Here is a 20,284-nt window from a genome sequence, read left to right as displayed (position 1 = left end):
CGGGGACTGGCTGGGTGTCGGTCGGCGGGTGGTGAGCAATTGCCCTGTGCATCATTTGTACATTTCAATCCTTTTATTACTTACTGTTGTCATTTTATTAGTGTTATCATTATCATTATTAGTTTCTTCTTTTCTGTTCTATTAAACCGTTCTTATCTCAACCCAGGAGTTTTACTTCTTTTCCTGATTTTCTCCCCCATCCCACTGGATGGGGGGGGAAGTGAGTGAGCGGCTGCGTGGTGCTTAGTTGCTGGCTGGGGTTAAACCACGACACCCAGTCTGCTGGATGGACCTTGGACCTGCACTGTAGTCTTTCCGCCAGCCCTGTCTCTGGCCTTATCTGCTGCTGCTCTTGATAGGACTTCTTGGACGGACCCCAGACCTCGTTCACCGCCTTGCCTTGTCTGGGGCTGTCAGTGGAGCCCATTATCACCACCCCAACTTTGCCGACCTATTCAGACCTCGGGCACGGCTGGTGCCACGGTCACCTCTGGCTCGTGGCGTGTCCCTGCCAGTGGAGCAGCCCTGCTCGTGCTGCTCCCCGACTGTAGCTGCACTCAACAATGCAGGTCCTACTCCATAGCCAAAAGCGACAAGAAGCACAGCTTTGGAAAGCTCCCTCATTGGAACCAGTTTAACGTGTGTTCATCTGTTACAGACAACTTGAAAAATACATACTGATACCATAAAGACAGCGCATCGACAGAAGTGAAAAAGCCTGAGCGAGCAGAAAGATGATCAACTTTTAAGGGCATTCCTTTCGTTAATTTAGTGGGACCACTCGCTCGTTTGCAAGCCTTACTCGTTAAACTGGATTCTGCGATGCTGTTTTGCTCGCCTTAAAAAGGAACCAGAAAGAAACTAGCGAAGAAGTTGGAAACCAACTCCGAGCTCCGGCTCGGCCCGAAACCCTTTTCCTGACGGACAAACGGAGCGGCGGGGGCACCTGCCCGCTTTGCCCCGGGGAACCCCGCGGGGCCGGGGGCCGCACGCAGCGGTCCCCGTCGAGGGGGGCGGGGGGGGAGGGAGCGAGACCCCGCCACCGGGGCCACCGGAGCCTCCGGGGCCAGCCGCCGGGACCCCGCCCCGGGGGCAGGCGCCGAGCGGGGCGGGCTGCCAGCCCAGCCCAGCCCAGCCCAGCCCAGCCCAGCCCAGGCGAGGCGAGGCCCGGCGAGGCGGGGCGGCCGCCCCCGGGGGCAGAGGATGGTCGGGGAGCGCGGCCGGCGCGATGGAGCCGCCTGAGGGCTGGGACCCGTACGGGCGGCCGGCCCGGCGGACGCAGTGGCTGGTGAGCGCCCTGGCCTACCACTACGGGCTGGACCGCGGCGTGGAGAACGAGATCGTCGTCCTGGCCACCGGCCTGGACCAGTACCTGCAGGAGATCTTCCACCACCTGGACTGCGCCGGGGCGGGCAGGATCCCCGGCGAGGACTTCCGGACGCTCTGCCAGGTGCTGGGGCTGGAGGAGGAGGCGGCGGCGGCGGCCGAGGCCGAGGCCGACCCCGAGGAGTGCGCGGGGCTGTGGGACGGCCTCTCGGCCGAGCTCACCTTCCGCCAGTTCCACGCCCGCCTCTGCGGCTACTTCAGCACCAAGGCGGGCAGCGCGCCGCGCCGCGCCGTGCCGCGCCTGCCGCTGGGCCGGGAGAGCGAGCACATCGAGACCCAGATCCGCCTGCGCAGCCCCCGCCGCCGCCGGGAGCCGGCCGGACCCGGCGCGGCGGGGCGGCCCGGAGGCGGCGGCGGCGGCATGGGGGGGCCGGCGGCGGAGCGGCGGGCGGCGGGGCCCTGCTCGCGGGAGTGCTACGAGGAGATCGTGGCGCTGGAGCGGGCCGAGGACCGCATCGCCAAGCTGGAGGAGGAGAACGGCAGCCTGCGGGAGCTGGTGGAGGACATGCGGGCCGCCCTGCAGAGCAGCGACGCCCGCTGCCTGGCCCTGCAGGTGAGTGAGCGAGCGAGTGCGCGGCCCGGCCCGGCCGGCGGGCATCGCCCCTCGGCTCCCGGCGGCTCTTCCGAGGCTCCCCGCTGCCCTCGGTTCACGTGTGAGATGCTGCGCTCGGAAGATGCCGTGCCGGTGGCCCCTCCGCCCCCAGAGCGGCTCGTAACGGCAGCGTGGTGGCGCAGACCCGGGTCGCGCTTTCATCTTCGGCGTTAACTTTTCGGCAGAGTCGGGTTACGTGCGAGTCTTTGAGGGGACACGTTGTATTTTCACCAGCGTGACATCACGCGCATTTAAGGGATGCGCGGAAAACCACCCTGCTGAAATCGTAGGAGGCGTCAGTTTAACAAACCTAAGCGTATAATGCTGCTTTTTCTATTGCACATCCGGTCAGCCAGATAGATACCGGTCAGGCACCGTTGTGGGTTTTTTTCCAAAGTGAGAAAGGACTGTTGGATTCTTACCTGCGCGACCGAGTGATAAATGCCCAATAGCTTTGCCTCTGAAATGTTAGAAGTGTGTTTTCTTCAGAGCGTGGTCATGAGAGTTCAGAGTTGGAGCCAGTTCTGCAAACAGGCTGATGAATAGTCTCTGGCTTCTCTGCAGAGCCCGATTAATTCTGGGGCTGGTTTCTGTTTCTGCTGCATTGGCTCAAGTGAAACACGTACATACTTAACAGCAGTTAAATCACTCCGGCATGAAATAGCATAGAACAGGCAAAGCACTGAAGGGCTGAGTTCACCGGCCGTTCTGGCGGGTCTGCTCATGTTGGATTTAATACTAACACAGCACTCACAGAACTCTGCTCTGTGCACGACACTTCCGTTTGGCATTAGCTGGCTGCCCGTCTTCGCAGCCTCCGGCATGGCAGGTGAAAGCCACTTTTACCATTTTCATTTGAAAAGTGAAGGGAAGTCAGAAGCAAACACAAAGTCACCAGTCAAAGGCCCCAGAAAGAATCGGAAGGACAAAGATTAGAGCTCCAGAACACCGCCAGCTGCAATCTGTTCACTTCTACTGAATACAACTTAAAAAACATAACTAGAAATATTTTTTTCAGAATGCTACTTGCCTTGTGAGGACAGACTATAGTAATGATGTTAAAGCTATACAGAAATAGGTTTAGGTTGTGCAATAACCTAATTTTCCACTTTAGTGAGTAGTTTTAAAATTAAATTTATAGATATGTATTTAAAAACTACTTTCCAGAGCTGGCTGATTGTATCTGTATTTCACAAAGGTAAGTAGCTTATTAGTTGCTGATCAACTATATGTTATTAGAAAAAAAAAAAGGCAAACCAACAAAACACAATCCAGCCATTTTCAGTCGTGATTAAAACGTCAGCTGCTTTAAAACACATTGATTTCTCCCTGCTTTCTGCTCCTCTTCATTTTAGGTAGGACTTCGGAAAAGCCATGCTAACCATAAGGAAGAGGGCACCTGTTTTATAGGGAGTAAGAGACCATTAATGCAGAACCACTCCCAGACCAAGTGCCTTCAAAGTGTCCTGAAGGAAGTGGAACTCATCCGGAGCTCCAGGGATGGGCAAATTGAAGAAGCAATTAGGTTCAATCAAGAGTTGGAAAGAGAGCTGAAGAGTTCTCAGGAAGCTCTCATCAATCTGGAAGACTGCAACCGTAACCTGAAGAGGGAACAAGCAGAAATGAGGAAGAAGGTTGAAGAGGCAAGACATGCCGTCCTTAACAGTCTTAGCAAAGTGAAGGAGCTAGAAGTGAAAGCTAACGAAGTGCCACATCTGCAAATGTATATTCAGCAGCTAGAATCGGAACTGCAGCACTATAGGTAAGTTTGAGTCTATCAAAAAACGCCTATAAAATCACAGTATTGGAACACAAGTTAGCTTGAAAATCACTCATCGTAGCTTATTAAATGTCTCCAAATACATCTTCTAAAATATAACCAGAGGGAAATTAGACGCTACTTACCAATTTACTTGGTAGGCAGCCATAACAGAATTGGGTGCGTTCAGTGGAAGGTAGGCTAAAATAAGGATGCTGATCTACAGAGAGCTGAAGTTACTCCTCAAACACACAGCACTAGGACTCAACATAGTAACTCTTCAAGAAAGCTTCAAAAGAAAATGCTGACAGTCCTTCAGAATCCATTTCCAACACACTTATTTTTTCACCTTAATTAGCTAATACCAGTTTAGTCATTTCCTGCTAGTTAGGTCACACGTACAAAGCCAGCTGTAATCAGATGGCTGACACTCCATTTCTTATGAAAGCTCTTCAGCTCGTCATATGAATTGGAGAAAAACACACAAGGCAAACTTCTGGCCAGCAGTTTTAAACTCTGCTGTGACTTTATTGCTTCTTCACTGACAGAATGTGTAATACTCCAGCAGAGAAAAGTTAAAACACTTTCCTAAAACCTCACAATAATATAGTGGGAGTCTCAAATAAAACATACATCATCCAACTAAAACCTGCTTTTGTAATAGCATAAATAAATATGTTTCCAAAAGTCAGAAAGTTGGTCACAAATTTAACAGTTCACGGCAATGCTTTTTATCTCAGACAAAACTTGGACTCATTGATGGTTATTAAGTGCTAGGCATTTCTGCCCGAGTTTCAGATTGACCTATGGAATAAAATCTTGTTTATATTTTTACTGACCCAAAGTAAAGCTATTATTGGGGTTTTTTTCTAGCTGTACTAAACCTAGTATTTTAATACATTGTCTATTCTGAACTCCTTGTCTCTTCCTAAACTTATACTTCCTCTGTTTGCTTTCAAGAAGAATTCATAGCGAGTTATTTGTAGCATCATAGCTATTGTATTGTTTTATGAAGTGAGGAAGTACTAAAAATAATCATTTTATCCAGTGTCTTTCTGTAAGCATTGTATACGTTAATAGCTGTGTGGTTGCAGAAGATAAAAGCATTTATTTAAACATCTATAGGATTTTAAACACACTGTGAGGGCACATAATGTCAAAGATGACTATCATTCATTTACAGGGATATCTGGATGAACGATACAACTCTTAGTGCTAAGAGAGATCACACTACTTGTCTAGTTTATCAAGTTCTCCCTGGCGTGAGCACCAAAGGCTTAAGATGAGTTCTTGTCCTGCAGAATTGCTTTTCCAAAGTATGATGGATAAAAAAATCACCTTTAAACACATAGAGATGAACTAGTTAAAGACAATAAGAAATGTCAACTAGGCCTTGCAGAGCAAGAACTTTTATGGGTTACATCAAAACAAATAGTGTGAGTTTAAAAATGGAAATTATATGTTCTTTGTAAGATAATCTTCATCCGTAATATTTATTTTAAAATTGTATGCTAATTTAAAGTGAGTGTAAAGCTCAGGAATGGTGCTAGACTGACTGTTTGGAAACTACACCCTTTTTTTAGCCCCACGACACACTTAGCACAGGACCAGGCCAGCTTCCACATGCAAGATCCTTTAATGGGTCTTGACTCTACATTAGCCATGAAGCACTTCCATCTCCCTGTCCCTGTAATACAGCTCTTGGCAGAAACAGTTTAACAGCAGAGCCGCTTAATGATGATTGTGACTTGCATGCCTGTGGTCATATTCCACAGTTCTGCAGTATATGGAATGCCATTGTTCCGCATATTCCACAGTGTGGCACAGAGATGCCCAAACTGGCAGAAAATAGGTAAGTTAAGCAGTGCAGAGCTCTGTGTTACTGTGATGAAAGAGTTTAACACCAGCAGGGCTATCTCTACCCTATGCAGCCATTGGCATCATAGCTTATCCCACTCACTTTACGTGCTTACACTTGTGCTACAGATGGCAGAAACTCCTGCTCATAGAGAATCATCTTCTGTAGTGCAGAAGCCCAAAACCCATGGTCTTAGTTTGGGTGAAGTGCTAGAAGTGCATTTTGAGGGGAAGCTGATGAGTTGGCCAAAGCATAGAGATGGAGGGACAGCTGCTATATCCTGCAGATTTCTCAGACTGCCAATTGGCAAGTGTGTTACCTGTAATGTTATTCAAGTCAGTATGTATCTAAGTTAGTACTCCAGTGAGCAGTTTTCTCCATTTCCAAGTACAACGAGAAGTTTGTGAACATGTAAGCGGGATCTAGGTTTGGCAAGAACTAATGCTGCAAGGTAGCAGTGGAGAGAAGGGGGTGGGGATTTGAGTATGCTGGAGAAAGCATTTAAGACTGCAGATATGTCTCCTGAGAATTCACATTAAGTGGCTTGGTATGCCACTATTTTACTCCAGCTAAAGTCCAGTTTCTTCCAGAGAGGATCATATTAAAGAATGAGACTGGTCTATGAGCTTTACACGCTGCTCCTATTTATACTTTCATATTTATAAAGTAAAGAAAATTATTTCTTCTTTTAGGTTCAGATTTTCAAAGCTCTTTAGGCATCTAATTCCCACTTCTAGACCTTCGTCTTATACCAACTTGCTATCATTTAGACCTGGAATCACAACAATGACCTTAAATTATAAACCCTAATTCAGGAAGCAACATAGCTTGCACCTATTCAGGAAAGTGTTTAAGTACCTGCAAGTGATTAAATGTTTTCCTAAATTGGGGTACTTAATTGCAATTGTCTTTTCTGCCCATAGACTCCTATTGCTGCAAATTTAATGCAAAATGTTGCTATCAACATCTCTGGTAAACGTTTGCTAACTGAAGTTCGTATGACTTAAACATGAACTTTTTCTGAGTACATAGGTTCCTGTATCAGGATTTGAAATGTCCCTGTCATGTTACTAGATTCGTAAGGCAACCTAGTTGACCAAAGAGTTTATAGATACTTCTTGTCTTGTGGGGCACATCCTGTTCTTCCTACACTGGATGCATGTGTCAGGCTTTTGTCCTCTTTCTCCAGCATTAGAAATTTGTACTGTCTTTTATTTTTTAATCCCTGTCAATTTAATGAGTCAGCTCAGATACTTTAACAGTAAATTTCAAGAAATTTCTTACTGAAAAGCATGAGTTAAATTCATTTCAGAGGAAAAAGACATCACAAGAAATTGTATGTTTATCATTGGTATTATATAAAAAATGCATAATTCACAATGTCAATATATGGAAGAGTTTAGGAAGTTATGCAAGTCCCATTTTTTATGCAGTGCTGCCCAGAAAGTTATTCTCATTTTGTATGGGTGCACTTGATTTCATTTTCCCAGGTATAGGAGTTTTCATTTGTTATTACTAAGCTCACCTTTTCCATTTTTGGACTACTCTTCCAGTTCCTCAAGATGATATTGGGACTCATCTCCAAACTGCTGTCATTCCCCCCAGCTTGATGTCAACAGCGCATTTGTGGTTTCTCTTTCAAAAGTTTGAGGCTTAGGTGAAGATACTGGCTAGGTCCCCGGACAGATTCTGGTGACCTCTACTTGATATACTCTCTTTATCTGAGAGCCAATCATTAAAAGCTATTCCCTAAACTCCTTTTTTTCCAGTAAGTTTTGCTCCAGCTCAAGGTGACACTATCCATGGATTCTAATGTAGTCCTATGATTTATAAGTATTGTTTATAAGAATGCCACATATAAAAATGTTACTACAATAAAAATGTCACATCTACTGCTTCTTTTTAGCCATTCAGCCATTTTGCCTGTCAGAAAAGGAAATTGGTTTGACATGAATTGTTCTTGCCAAATATAAATTGGCTCTGTTCTCTATACTACGTTGTAGGTGGCTTAGAAATTGATTACTTAATAATGTTCACAGATTCTTTTTCTCTTTAATAGCATTGGAGGGTACAACAGAATTTAACAAGCTTTTTTTGATCCCAGTGTAACAAATAAAAAGAAAGGTCATTTAGAATTGAAATAGACTTCATAATGGAGATGTTCACAGAGGTTTTACGTTGCTGTGTTAGCCAGCAGCACAGTAATTACATAGGTCAGTGGAAGGGGTCATAAAATACCAAAAATGCTTCCCATATGCATGGTTTGTCTCCCAAATTACTTAATTATCCATCAGCATTTATATGTGTTAATGAGTAGGAATCCTTTTTACATGGAATGCAGAGAGGCTTGTTTCATCCCCTCATGTTCTCTTATAAATATGAAGATGGAGGCCTCTAGCATAATTTCCTCCATTTATTTCTTTCATAAATTCACCAGTGTTAATTTTTCCAAAAACTTATGCTTTCAGTTATCCTATATTGGAAGTGGTTCAGTTTTTCTTTTAGGAGACAACATCCTGATCTTTTCCATAATTTCTTAGGTTATCATTTACTGTGTAAAATATGACAAGATGGACCAAACAGATCCAAATCAGTAATCCAAGACAGGAGAGGAATATGAAAATATTCCTAACTGATACAGAATCAGCTCTGTTAAGTGAAGAAAGAAAAACCCTAGGAAGGAAACACTATTCCACAAAAGGTGTATATAATAGGTTATTTCCAATCTAAATGATAATGCATGTTTCATAGTTAGGCATTCTAGAACTGTTCTTCTATTTAAAAAATTAAACATTAAATAAAGAAAATCTGGACAACTTTCTGCTCGACTACTGTCATCAATACCAACTAGTTGCTGGTTGTAAGGTGAAGTGCATCTTGGCAATTTATTTTGGATGGCACAAAATTTGACTGGAGACTGTGGATGTATATGTGCTGGACTACAGAAAAGAATGGATAGAGCCACAGACGATAAGTATATCCTTGGACAAGAGCAAGAACAGGCAGGGAGCAGTGACTGATGGCAGTCAGTAAGAACGATGACAGTCAGGGAACTGAGCTCATGGAGAGTGAAATAAAAGCTTACTTTGCAGAGCCTCATCTGTAAGAGCACTCAAACAGATTGTTCTAGATGAACTGATGTAATCTCATTTTATTTTCTAATTCTGTTTGTACCTGGTATTTTTTTTCTACTTAAGCCTGTAAGAATTTATATTACATAGAAGTCTGCCAAAAAAACCCACAGAACTTTAAGTTTTTCAAGGAGTTAACAGTAGCAGGTGAACGTTCCCATTATACGAAGCTTAGACTACTTGTGTGTCTTTAGTCATACTAAGCAAGCAACTCAGATTACTAGTCATTTGAAACACTTCAAAAGGAACATTTTTATTTCACACAAAGAGGTAACGTAAGGTATTGTTATATATGGTAGAGAGAACTGTACAGAGCAATTTAAATACATTAACTTGACATCGAAGAAAATGTATAGCATCTCTTTCTATAGAAAGGTTAGTTTTATTGCAAATGCAAGAAGAGTCTTTCAGTTCTTTTTAATGTTGCTAATACTTGCTTCCCATAATAATAGCAAAGCCTTTGCTTCAAATCCATTCAAATTAATGCAAGTGCATTTATACACAAGGAAGCTTGTACTTGTATGCTAATTCTGACACTGGAAATGTAGCCAGTTCTCTGGGCTTTTTCAGTGCTGGGCTCTTAGTTACACAGCGTTTATTCTTGGGAGACTTCCCCTGGTTCCTCACTAAATCCTCCTTTTCATCTGGCTTGCCTTATTTGCTGTGTTGGGAGTAAATCACTGTGAGCACAATAGCAATGCCACACATAAGGACACTGCCCATTCACTGGGGTGGACGTGCTTTTGCCATGTCCCAGGCTTCCTCCCACAGCTCTGTGGAAACACCATTTGTTGAACCCACTGTAGCTGTCACTTAGCAGCCCCCATTACATGTACCTTCCTGGGGACAGAGAGATTAGAGCGTACTGCAAGCCCTGCCACAGTCAGCAGTAACAAAAAGATTCTCCAAGCCAAAGGAGTTAGTTTTGTCATCTCGTACACAGTACGTGACACATGCAGCTGCCTTTTAAAGCTGTCTCCTCATGCCCTTCTGTGCGTAATTTGAATCATGCTAACCCTTCCTATACCAGAGAGATTATTTTTTCCCCAGAAGGTGTGCAGTCAGCGTTTCTGCAGCTACTCTCCCTTGAATTAGTGCCTGGAAATTCAGCCAGCAGCCTGGTGGTCCCCCACGGTGACAGCCGTGCACCTCCCTCCTTCATCTGGCTGCCCTGACAAGCTGCATCACACCTCTCTAGCTTTGTAGTCATTCCCCAAGAAAATGAACACCTTTTACTGCCCAAATTTTCTAGGTGATGCAACTTATTATTTATCTTGTCTTGTCAGCAAAAATCAAAAATTAATTTCATACACAAAGATAACTTTAAATTAAAGAAAAAAAACCTTCTTCCCCACCCCTTTCAAATAGTTTCATAAGACTGGACTCCCTATCAGAGGCTACGCCACTTTGAAAGCAAGCCTCCCAGAACTAAGTTACTTTCTCGCTGTCATTGCAAGAACCAAAATCAAACAGAGATGGTCCTAGCTCATAAATAGCTCTCAGCTGCAACCCTCTGGATTACTTGGGTGAGTTCCTGTACAGCACCTTTCTATATCAAATATTAGCAGTGTGTTGCTTTCTGCCATAAAGGCTTCCTAGGTACTTTCTGCCTGGTGGGCCTACTCGCCGGTGATAGGGCATCACTGCCGTGTACTGCTGTCGTGCTCAATTTATAGACCTTAGAATTGCATTAACCTTGATACCGTCCATCTGACAGATCGTGACACTTCAGATCCCACTGCGTGCAGATAACGAGCACAGCAAACTTGATGCGTTGGGGTTATTCTGGGAATGGAGTTATCAGCTTGACAAGACTGGGATCTGTGCATCTCTCTTGACCTAAAAGCCAGCTAACATCAGTGTAGGAGAGCTGCATAAAAAGAACAATTATTTATTACCAAGAAAAATGCATCTGTAAGCCAAGAGTTTGTAGCCTCCTGCCACGAAGTATTACAGCTCATTACCAACCTCACTGGGGAGCCAGGAGGACCGTTACGTGTTGCCTACACAGTCACGCGCTTAGCCTCTCAGTTGTTTCTTAAGCAAACCTGACAAGTTTGTAGCCACTTCTATGCAAAAGAGCACCTGCGGGAAAGGATGCTTGCCAGAGTGCTCCAGTTTTCCCCACCTCACTACAAGGTCTCTGTATGAGCAGGTCCCGCTGTGCTGCGCTCTGCTCATAGACTCGTGTGATCAGACCTGTTGAATTTATTAGCAGCATTCCTTTGCTTATAGGAGTAATGAGAACATAACTGGGCAATAAATCTTTTACTGAATGGAAGTTTGCCAAACCTCCCTAATAGATGCTTTGAAGAGCCAGGAGTATTTTAAAAATTTACTTCTGGTCAGTTTTGTAAGACAAACTAGTAATATGTAACCTCAAAGTGTAACCAGTGGCTTAAAGTTGGAGCTTCTATGTTTACCGCCCTGGATGTCAAAGATATTAACAAAAATCCGAAGTAAAAACACCAGGGGCGAGGTCCTGAGAGGACCAGAGTATTGACAAGTGCTTCAGTCAGGCACTTAAACACACATTTAGTATAAAGTACTCGACAACTCCACTGAGCCCCTCCAGAGATAAAATTAAAACAGATCAACCAACCATATCTCAGGTGGGTTTAGCGCATGTCATTTTTGCTGTCAATTCACATAAGTTGCTTTGAAAATCAAACACTGCTGATCATCTACACTCAGGCAAGAGCAGAGAATTCTGCATTCTTTGAAGCTTTTTATTCTGCTGGAGGAATAAAAAGGGAAGAAATTTTATTTTTTCTTTTCTTCCTAAAACTTGAAAAATCACTTCATGAAAACGAGGAGAGGAGGAGTTCTACTAAAGCAGTAAGAAGCGATTGTTTACTCTTTGCTCATCCCACTTCCCTTCAGGACACAAAATAGACAAGGTAGTTTGTAAGGTAAATGCTGACAACCCAAGTTTTCAAACATATTAAACTAATTTGTTCTGCTAAAATAGTCTGCTCTCAGAATATGGAAGGATTGATGATCTGCAGGGGAGGAGGCCTTACCTTTTGAATACATCCCAAAAGGGACATGATCTGACAAGATGAGTGAAGTCACTCTAGAACAGTTCAAGGGAAATTTGTGTATGTTATGCTTAAAAAACAAAACTCAACAAAAAGCCTGTAATACATGCACAGATAAAAGCATGGAAACATGAAATCTGGAAATGCTAGAGGGACCAGCCCACTCAAACCTGTCCTTTGATTTGCAAGAAGTATGTTCTGTTTCAGCAGCTTTCTTCAACCAGATGTCTATTGGAGTTAGCCATCCAAAGAAGAAATTAATCTAGCCTTTTAATAGAAGCACAGGCAACCCTTCTACTTCATCATTCACTTAAATTCTCAAAAAGCTCCTCTATGTAATATAAATACTAAATTATCTGGAGACCTGGGAAAATACCTAGAAAGTAAAAATAGTTGACTCCATGACTTCACTGAGAACTTGCCATAATGCAAACCCACAGGTAAACTAAGTTCTTAAACCCCATCCTTAGGATAGCACAGGCAAGACCAATTTATTTTAAATACCATCATGTTACTTAGGACACTGCCAGGGATACTTACATAAAGGTAGATAGTCAATCTGTATCTAAAAGTGCCTAGACTCTAAGCTGGTTGGGGGATGAGCTAAGAAATGTCACTGATCTTAGCAAATAAAATATAGGCAATTTCTGTGTTTTCAATGACACGAGAGTTATTTAGCAGTTCTGCAAATATTTGCTGGAGTTTGTTCTGTTTATCTGTCTTCTCACAGTAGTCAGAATTCCTGTTGAGTCACTGGCCATGTTTACTGTACTTTTCCCTTCATTCTCAAGTACATTTTTTCAACTTTATCAGCATCTCGTCTGCCTGCTTAGCAGAATGATTAAAATCCAGACTGATATTTGCCTCTCTAGTGCTTGGCTTAGGGTATTCTCTTCGTGAAACTCAGCATAGTTTCCTATATTTGCTGGATTTGCCTGGCAATCCGAATCTCAACTATTCAGAACTGTACCAACTGAAACAACCTAAGAAAAATTGCAGTCACAACCTAAGAAAAATGCTGCCCTCAAACTAGAAAAAAAGCTAGAAAAGAATGCTCAGCACTATAAGGAGAACTTTGATTAAATGCATCTGATTTAAAGCTTCATGTTCTGAGATAATCCCAAACTGGAAACTCAGACTGAGATTTTGAGGGGGGAAGGAGGAGGGCGGGAAGATGAGCTGGTCAAAGTACTTGCTTTAGTCTGTTGCAGAGAAGCAATATTTTTACAATTCCAGATGTGGAACCTATCTGTGTCCTCAAGTCAAGCAACCTGAAAATTGTAAGATATATCGAGAGGCTGGCTTTAGTTGTTATTTACAGAGATCATTCTTCATCTATGAAAAAAAGGAATTTTTATACATTTTTATAGCTTTTCATAGTGCCCATCTGAAAATCGGACAAATTCTAATAAAAATGAATAGATATATGTGTCCTTAAAGGATCACAAATCTGCAGCTTAACTTTGAAGACTGAAAATGTAAAGCTTGAAATCAAGCTTGATCAGTATCACAGGATGCTGACTGTATCTGTTCACCAGTGTCATTTCACACAGGAATGTATTTTATGAAAAAAAATGGTTGGACAATAAATGTCAAATACAAGTTTTGAGCATGACGCATCTTCAGAAATTTACTTTTGTATAACAAGTAACTTCAGCCTTCACAGCATTGTTCTTAAGACCAGTTCAAAAATAAGGTGTAGAAGTTGTGACTGACTGTGTGTTGCAGTCCCTCCTTGTTTGTGGAAAAAAGCATTCTCTGAGGGATGCCTGAGCTTCAAGTGCTAATTGTCATCACATCACACATCATCCATTTCAAGAAAAGAGGTGCCAAGTATTAGGAATCAGATTACAGTGGAAAGACCCCAAACCTTTCAGTAAATCTACAGAATAAAATCAGGCCCTGTGCTTTGTTTTGTGAAGAGTCTCTTTTCACAGCAGAATGTTTCAGGGAAGGTTCGTGATGTCACATTAATCATAAAACTGAAAAATCTGGTATTCACAGCACATCTGCTCTGCTTTATGCTCTGTACTTGACCCCATCACATGTCCTTGGCATTAGTTCACATAACAAAAGTATCTGGAACTGCATATGGTGAGGTCAGGCCAGTTTAAAGCAGAACATTGTCAGGTTTAAGCTGAGCTCTGAGTATAGTATTTTCACACTGCTGTAGCTGGTAGGTCTAAGTAGCACTCTGCTTAGCAGAAATTTACACAAGACAGAAATATGAGCAATCAAAGCCAAGCCAATGCTTATGAAAACTGCGGAAAAGTAGGTTATGCTACCCATTTCTGTGTCAGCAAATATCCAAAGGTGAATTTCCAGTAGTGTGTATGCAACTGGGGGTACACCTGTATTTTGTGGTGCATTAATGTGTTGACTCCCAGCTCTCTGGGGCTGAGGGCTGCATCAGCACAACATCCTGAGCACGCCACGTCTCTTGAGTGCTGCAGAGCTGCACAGCACAAACACTAGCTCTTTGGAATTAATTCAAGTGATTTTACACTGCACAACATAGGCATACCCTTGAAAGCACAGATCTCATAGATATTCTCTGCTGCAGAATGCAGAGACATTAAGGGGACTGTTTATAGTGGTTTAATTTGGTGGCCTGACAGGTCTGGCATGAATGAGGTAAACAGATGGACCACTCACAGCAACTGCACTGATTTAATTTAGACCCAGGCAAAGTACTCAGGCCGAATAGTTCATCCTCCAAAAATACAGTTTGGAAACAGTTTAAACTACTTGCATATTTAGGTTACATCAGGCAAGAATTCACATAGACAAAAACTGTGGTCTTTTATTTGGAAGTTTTCTTGCTGGAGTGTTTTGATTTTTCTATCTGAATGACATTAAATCAGTATAGCTAAATCGAATTTCAAAATACCATTTTAAGACACAAAAAAGAAATGAAACCCAAATGAAATATTTCATTTCATGTTGAAGAAGCAGCTTCCTTAGATGCAAAACATTTTTTCCTCAGCTTCCTAATTCAACCAAACAAAAAAAAGAAAACATTTGAACTGCTATAAGCAAAAGTTAGGAGAGACGCTGATCCTTAGTCTGAAAGGTCTGTGTTTCCATTAATGAACGTACATAGCTCTGCTTAATTTCCAATACTGTCCACAGTCCCCAGGGACAGTTCCTTCAGCAGAGGAAAAAGAACAAGAAAACCAAAAATAAGAATGCTCTTAGCTTATATTGTCAGAAAGACTGTGTCTCTGGACTGCTGGAGCCCTGACTGTGATGTGACTGGTTTTGCAGAAAGAGAAGTCTTCTGGCAGTGAAATATTACCACCACTGGCAGGATATTCCTGGGTAAATGCACTGACTTTGAATGAAGGACCTTTCAGTGTAGCCAGGGTCTTGGTATCTTTCAGAAAAGTTATGATTAATCTTTATACAGCAGAATTATATACTGGGTCTATTCTCGTGCTGTCAATCTTACACTTTCTACTTTTCTCCCTCTCCTGTTGTTACCTATATGCTTTGGTCTCTTTGGTTTGGGGTTTTTTGTTCATCATGATTTAGACTTTCCAAATGATGCTTCAAATGCATTTAAAAATAGGAAATGTTTAAAAGTAAATAAATGTAAAGCTTTTTAGGTAAATACTATGCAGTATATGAGTGATCTAAGCTCTGAATTCACATCAAATAATCATGATTAAGGATCTAAAATCCTGAGAGTTTTGAGGTGTTTAGACCTGTACTTTATATAAATCAGAGAAACTGTCAATCCCTAAGGCTTGGCACTTGTTGTGAAGTACTAGAAGTCATTTATACTTAAATTGCAGTTCTCCAGCCTTCTGAGTTAACGCTCTGCCCCTGCAAACAGCACTGTCTTGCAGCCAACAAGTCTTTTCTTCTAGTTAGGATACAGGTTACTTGTAATCTAAATTACCTCTTTATTAAATTATGTTGTTTTTAGAACAGAAGATTATTAATGCTGGAAAGGTAGCAATTATTTCTTCCTATTCCAAGCCAAGTGAGCTTTTCTGTGGCAGGCTCCCATGGACTAGCTAAAATAATGGAGCTCTGTTTCGTGAACACGCGCGACGCACAGTACAGAAGTCGCCAGGAAGCAATTGATGCTTTGCTGCCTCATGTACTCAAGTCTAAACTTAAATTCTATTGATCTGCATTTACCTGTCATTATATACAGGAAACAAACAGAAAATAACCCCTAAACAAAGCAATGACTCCATAGGCAGAGACCACAAAAGACACCCTGAGCCCTCCAGTTTATCTAGTCAGTCCCTGGAAGGCAAAGCCTAACTGGCAATTTCTTCTCTTCATGTGGCTCTATAAAGAAAGAAAAGGCCACAGTGAACAGGAGCGGGGAAAGAAAGAGCAGTTCTGCTCATTACCGTGAAAAAGGAGCTGTCAAAATGTCACCTTCTTTCATCCTTCCTCCCTTGCCAGCCTTTTTTTGACCCAGGGAATGGAAGCCTAAATCAAACAGTCAGAATGAATGATGAAACTGCATAGTCTGTACAAAACAAAACAAGAGGCTGTTGAGAGCAGTAAAAAGGGGGCCCATCCGAAGGCAGCAGACAACACTCAGCTGTTGGTTTCCTTGATTTCATTACAACAGAGGCTGGCGCTTGAACAGCCATGGTGGGAAGACAGACCCCCTTCCTTTTGCATCTATAAACACAGCCTGTAAGGTTCCTGCGTGCATAAAATGAACTGTGATGTGTGGATATTTATCTTTGGTCAAATGGAACAGGATTAGTAGGATGACCAGTCTAACAAAGATCTGATCTATCATCAGTCAGGCTTCAGAAAGGGTCAGAGCACTGGTTCAAAATAAAGTTTTAATACTGGCAACAAGAATGGCTAATTTTAATTAAGTTCTGTGTTGGAGGGAGACATTCAGCTCACAATAGGCGAGATGAATGTGAACTGGGAGAGCTGTTGAAATATGGAAAGAAAACCATGTAGTGTATTGTTTTTAAAAGCAGGCTTATGAATTATCCATCAATTCAACATGCAGAGGCCCGAGTTCACTTTCAGGTGTTTATTATTTTTGGTGAAGTTAAGCAAACCAGTGCTTTTGCATGTTTGTTTTGTGTTTTAACCAAGCTCTAAATCAAAGCAACTTTTCAAAGACAAAAATCCTCCCAGGACCCTAGGAACGTATGCTTCTCTACCATGCTTGCGAAAATGCTAGATTTTTCCCATCACTTTATAAATGAAACTGTGAAACCATGAGCTGGCCTAGAATATAACATACAAAGTGCCAGGTCAGAGGTGAGTGCTATAAAACAGGTGTAAAAAAAGTTTATGTGGCTTAGATTGTGCATCCTTAAGTTTAAAGGGCTTTTTTTCACACTTGATTAAACAAATGCATACTGGATGCATTGTTAATGTACTTAGTGGATGATATGCATTATAGATTTTATGTTTTTAAAAGATTAATTTGTGTTTAAAAAGGGTACCTTGTCATACATTAAAAACCATGATATATCAAGATGTTACTATCTCATTAAAAACACTGCAGAAGACACCATAGTTCAGAGATGAGTCTGAATTAATCTCTGGAATCAAAAGCAGTAAAGTTCCACCTCAGTAATTTAATTCATGTCTCAACTAAAAGTGCATTTGAATCACACAGCTTGGATTCAGATCAGAATATCCACTCACTGAGGGGGAGCTGGATATGAAACTTCAGTTTTATCCGTAATTTTTATATAGCACTTTTGTTTCATCTATCCTAATGCTAACCATGATTGGTAGTCTGCCTTGGTTAGTACCTGAAAACATGCTCTGTTTTGTCTGTATTTTAGTTGGAGAAATATGCTTTATATCACATGGTAAGGAAAGCTACAATAATGTGATTATAATTTGATTTTTAAAGAAAATAATAATGAAAATAAAAATTAAAAAATTACTTAATTAGCCAAGATGTTAAAAACCAGAATCAGCTGTGAAGAATCACAGAATAATCTTAGGATACTGAGTGACTGGATGATGGCAGGTGATATTTACCATGTTAATGAAAACTGATGCACTTTGGAGGAAAACAAAAACAAACCCCAAACAACAGTTCCAGCTTCAGTGGAACGCACACAGTGGTGGACTCTGAGCTTACTATAACTGCTCAGGAATTATATCTTTGAGCTATATAACTTGCAATGCATCTGTTCAGTTGCTGAGTTGCAGTGAGGAAAGCAAATGTAATACTAACATTTATTAGGAAAGGAATAGAGAACAATACAAAGAAAACAATTATGCACTTTAATAGAATACCTGTATCAGAAAAACGATATTATGATCCTTCCACCTAAACCAAAATAAAACTGGAAAAGGCACAGAAAAGGAAACAAGTGTGAAAAAAAAGGCAGGGAAACTATGTTAGCCATTTGTAGATGTGGAGAAGAGAACACTGAGGAAAGATGCAAAAAAAAGGCTATAAAATTTTCATCGAGATCAGCAGTTGAATAGGAAAGAACTGTTCAGTCTCTCCCAATGCGAGGACTATGATTTATCACATGAAAGCAGGAGGCAGGTTCAAAGCAGACAAAAAAAGTGGTTCTTACACAGCAGGTAAAGCAAGCTGTGGAGTGCCTTCCTGCAAGATGGTTAGCTTGATGAAAGGTTACATGGATTAAGAAAGCAACTAAAACACCACTTTAAAAACAAACCAAAACAAGCCACAAAACCCTTAGCAGGTATAAAATAGAAAGATGACACCTCTACCTGAGTTGCCAAGCAGCTCTACACACATACTGCAGTGAAAGGCCAGGGAAGGACTAAGGATGCAATAGGGTATGTGAATATCAGGAAATGTATGTATAACTATTCTCTTGGAACTTTTAATATACATAAAATGACAAAATATAGTTTGATTTTAGGCGTGTCTGTAACATAACCTGTCTTCATTTGCAAGAACCGTAGGTTCTTGCTCTCAGAATCAAGCTTACCTCACATACCTACAATTTAAGAGGACCCATGCTCTAAGCTTAGCCCTGACTCAGACTTAAGACAGTAGCTTTGGAAGAATCGTGGACATTTTTCCTTCACATCAGTTTCCCTATCTAAAAAGTTAAGATTATAATGACCACAGAAGTAGGCCGCTATTACCCACGTTAGTTAATGATTCTACAAGTACCTTTAAGACAGGAAAAGATGAACTACAAGCTTACAAATACTGTTTAATTCTTTGTGCATCTAAGTGAAAGGTGGTGAAGCACTGTTGCTAGAAAATATCACTGATACCTGGATATTACCAGGATTTAAAATGGATGAACTATTACTCTGGTAAGAATTCCCAAGTTAGTATGATAAATATTAGCTAGAATTTTGGAAAAATATCTGAACCCTTTATTTCAGTGTGAGCGCCAAACTCTTGACTCCAAGCTTTAGATGAAACTTTCCCCTGTTAACAATCTATCACAGGATTTCTTGCACACTCCGCATAAGCATCTGCTTGTGGGACATAATGAGTAGGATACAGGATTAGATAGCTGAAGAGTCCAACCAAAATCTAGTGTGACAAAACCCTGCACAAGTCCCTGCCTTTAGGTCATGCTTTCACATTCTAGACTCTGCTTGATGGATGCCTATTGTCCAGTCTCAAATTACTTAATTCATTTCCATTCAAATCACAGAAGTTCCCTGCTGAGCTGGAAACCAACACATACTATTCAATGTAGATGTCAGTTTTTGTGTAGGAGACAGCCATACCAATATTGCAAAGATCCTTTTTATCCGTCCATGCCTACAGCAAAATTTAATCTGAAAAGCTGGGCTTAGAGTTTCTGACACACTGGCACAGCAAATATTTTCTTACATAATTGAAAAAGATAATTTGTAAGAGTGTTGGCCCAGTGGTTATCACACAGGCTAAGATCTGGGGGCATGCAGAGCATTTAAAAATGCTGTATGTTTATCAGATATAAAATATGTACTTTAACCTTAACATTTATTTGGCCTTCATGCTGTTTGCAGCTGTCTGTCGTGGACATATGTTGGTATTTCTCTGTTCACATTTTCTCACTTCACTCCAAGTTGCTGGATATGTGCATATATATTGCAATATTAAAGACTCTGTTCAATAATTTAGAGGGCTGTGTGATACCTTACATTCACCATGCATATACAAGTGCCTCGCCTATTATCTGCCCATAAATGCATGTCTGACTTGGTTTCTCACAGTCTGTTGGGGCTGTCACGGGGAGAAAATGGTGTTCTATAACCCTGGAAAGAGGGATTTTTCTCATTTCTAGTCCAGGTAGTCCTGAGACAGTAATACAACATTCTATCTCATTGAAAAAAAGGAATGAAGAGGTTCTAAAATGTATTAATGGGGAATCCTCTCTTCCATTAAAACCTCTGCCAAGGTATAAGAATAGCCTGACTATACAAATGGAAGAGAATCAGACTGAGATAGCTGCCCTGTAAAACACAAAGCTTAAGTAGATTACATGAAATAAATTACTAAATATATGGCACACATTTAGACCATGTGCACTATTCACTTAATATTCATCAGCGAAGCAGTCCTTCCAA

The 20,284-nt window shown here is 41.7% G+C and overlaps 1 protein-coding gene across 3 annotated transcripts in view; it reads left to right on the top strand.

Moving 5' to 3' along the window:
• Positions 1 to 1,162: 1,162 nt before the first annotated feature.
• The window catches only part of EFCC1 (EF-hand and coiled-coil domain containing 1), a 59,659-nt gene continuing 40,537 nt past the window's right edge, over positions 1,163 to 20,284 (top strand). For all 3 annotated transcript variants that reach the window (XM_075052541.1, XM_075052540.1, XM_075052539.1), the window contains exons 1-2: positions 1,163 to 1,939; positions 3,334 to 3,740. In XM_075052541.1, coding sequence (XP_074908642.1) covers positions 1,229 to 1,939; positions 3,334 to 3,740 — 1,118 coding nt within the window. In that variant the 5' untranslated portion in view covers positions 1,163 to 1,228. The remainder of the gene's footprint in view (positions 1,940 to 3,333; positions 3,741 to 20,284) is intronic.

Source organism: Buteo buteo, chromosome 21 (genome assembly GCF_964188355.1).
Source record: "Buteo buteo chromosome 21, bButBut1.hap1.1, whole genome shotgun sequence".
Taxonomy (NCBI): Eukaryota; Metazoa; Chordata; class Aves; order Accipitriformes; family Accipitridae; genus Buteo; species Buteo buteo.
This window is presented reverse-complemented; position numbering and strand designations above follow the sequence as displayed.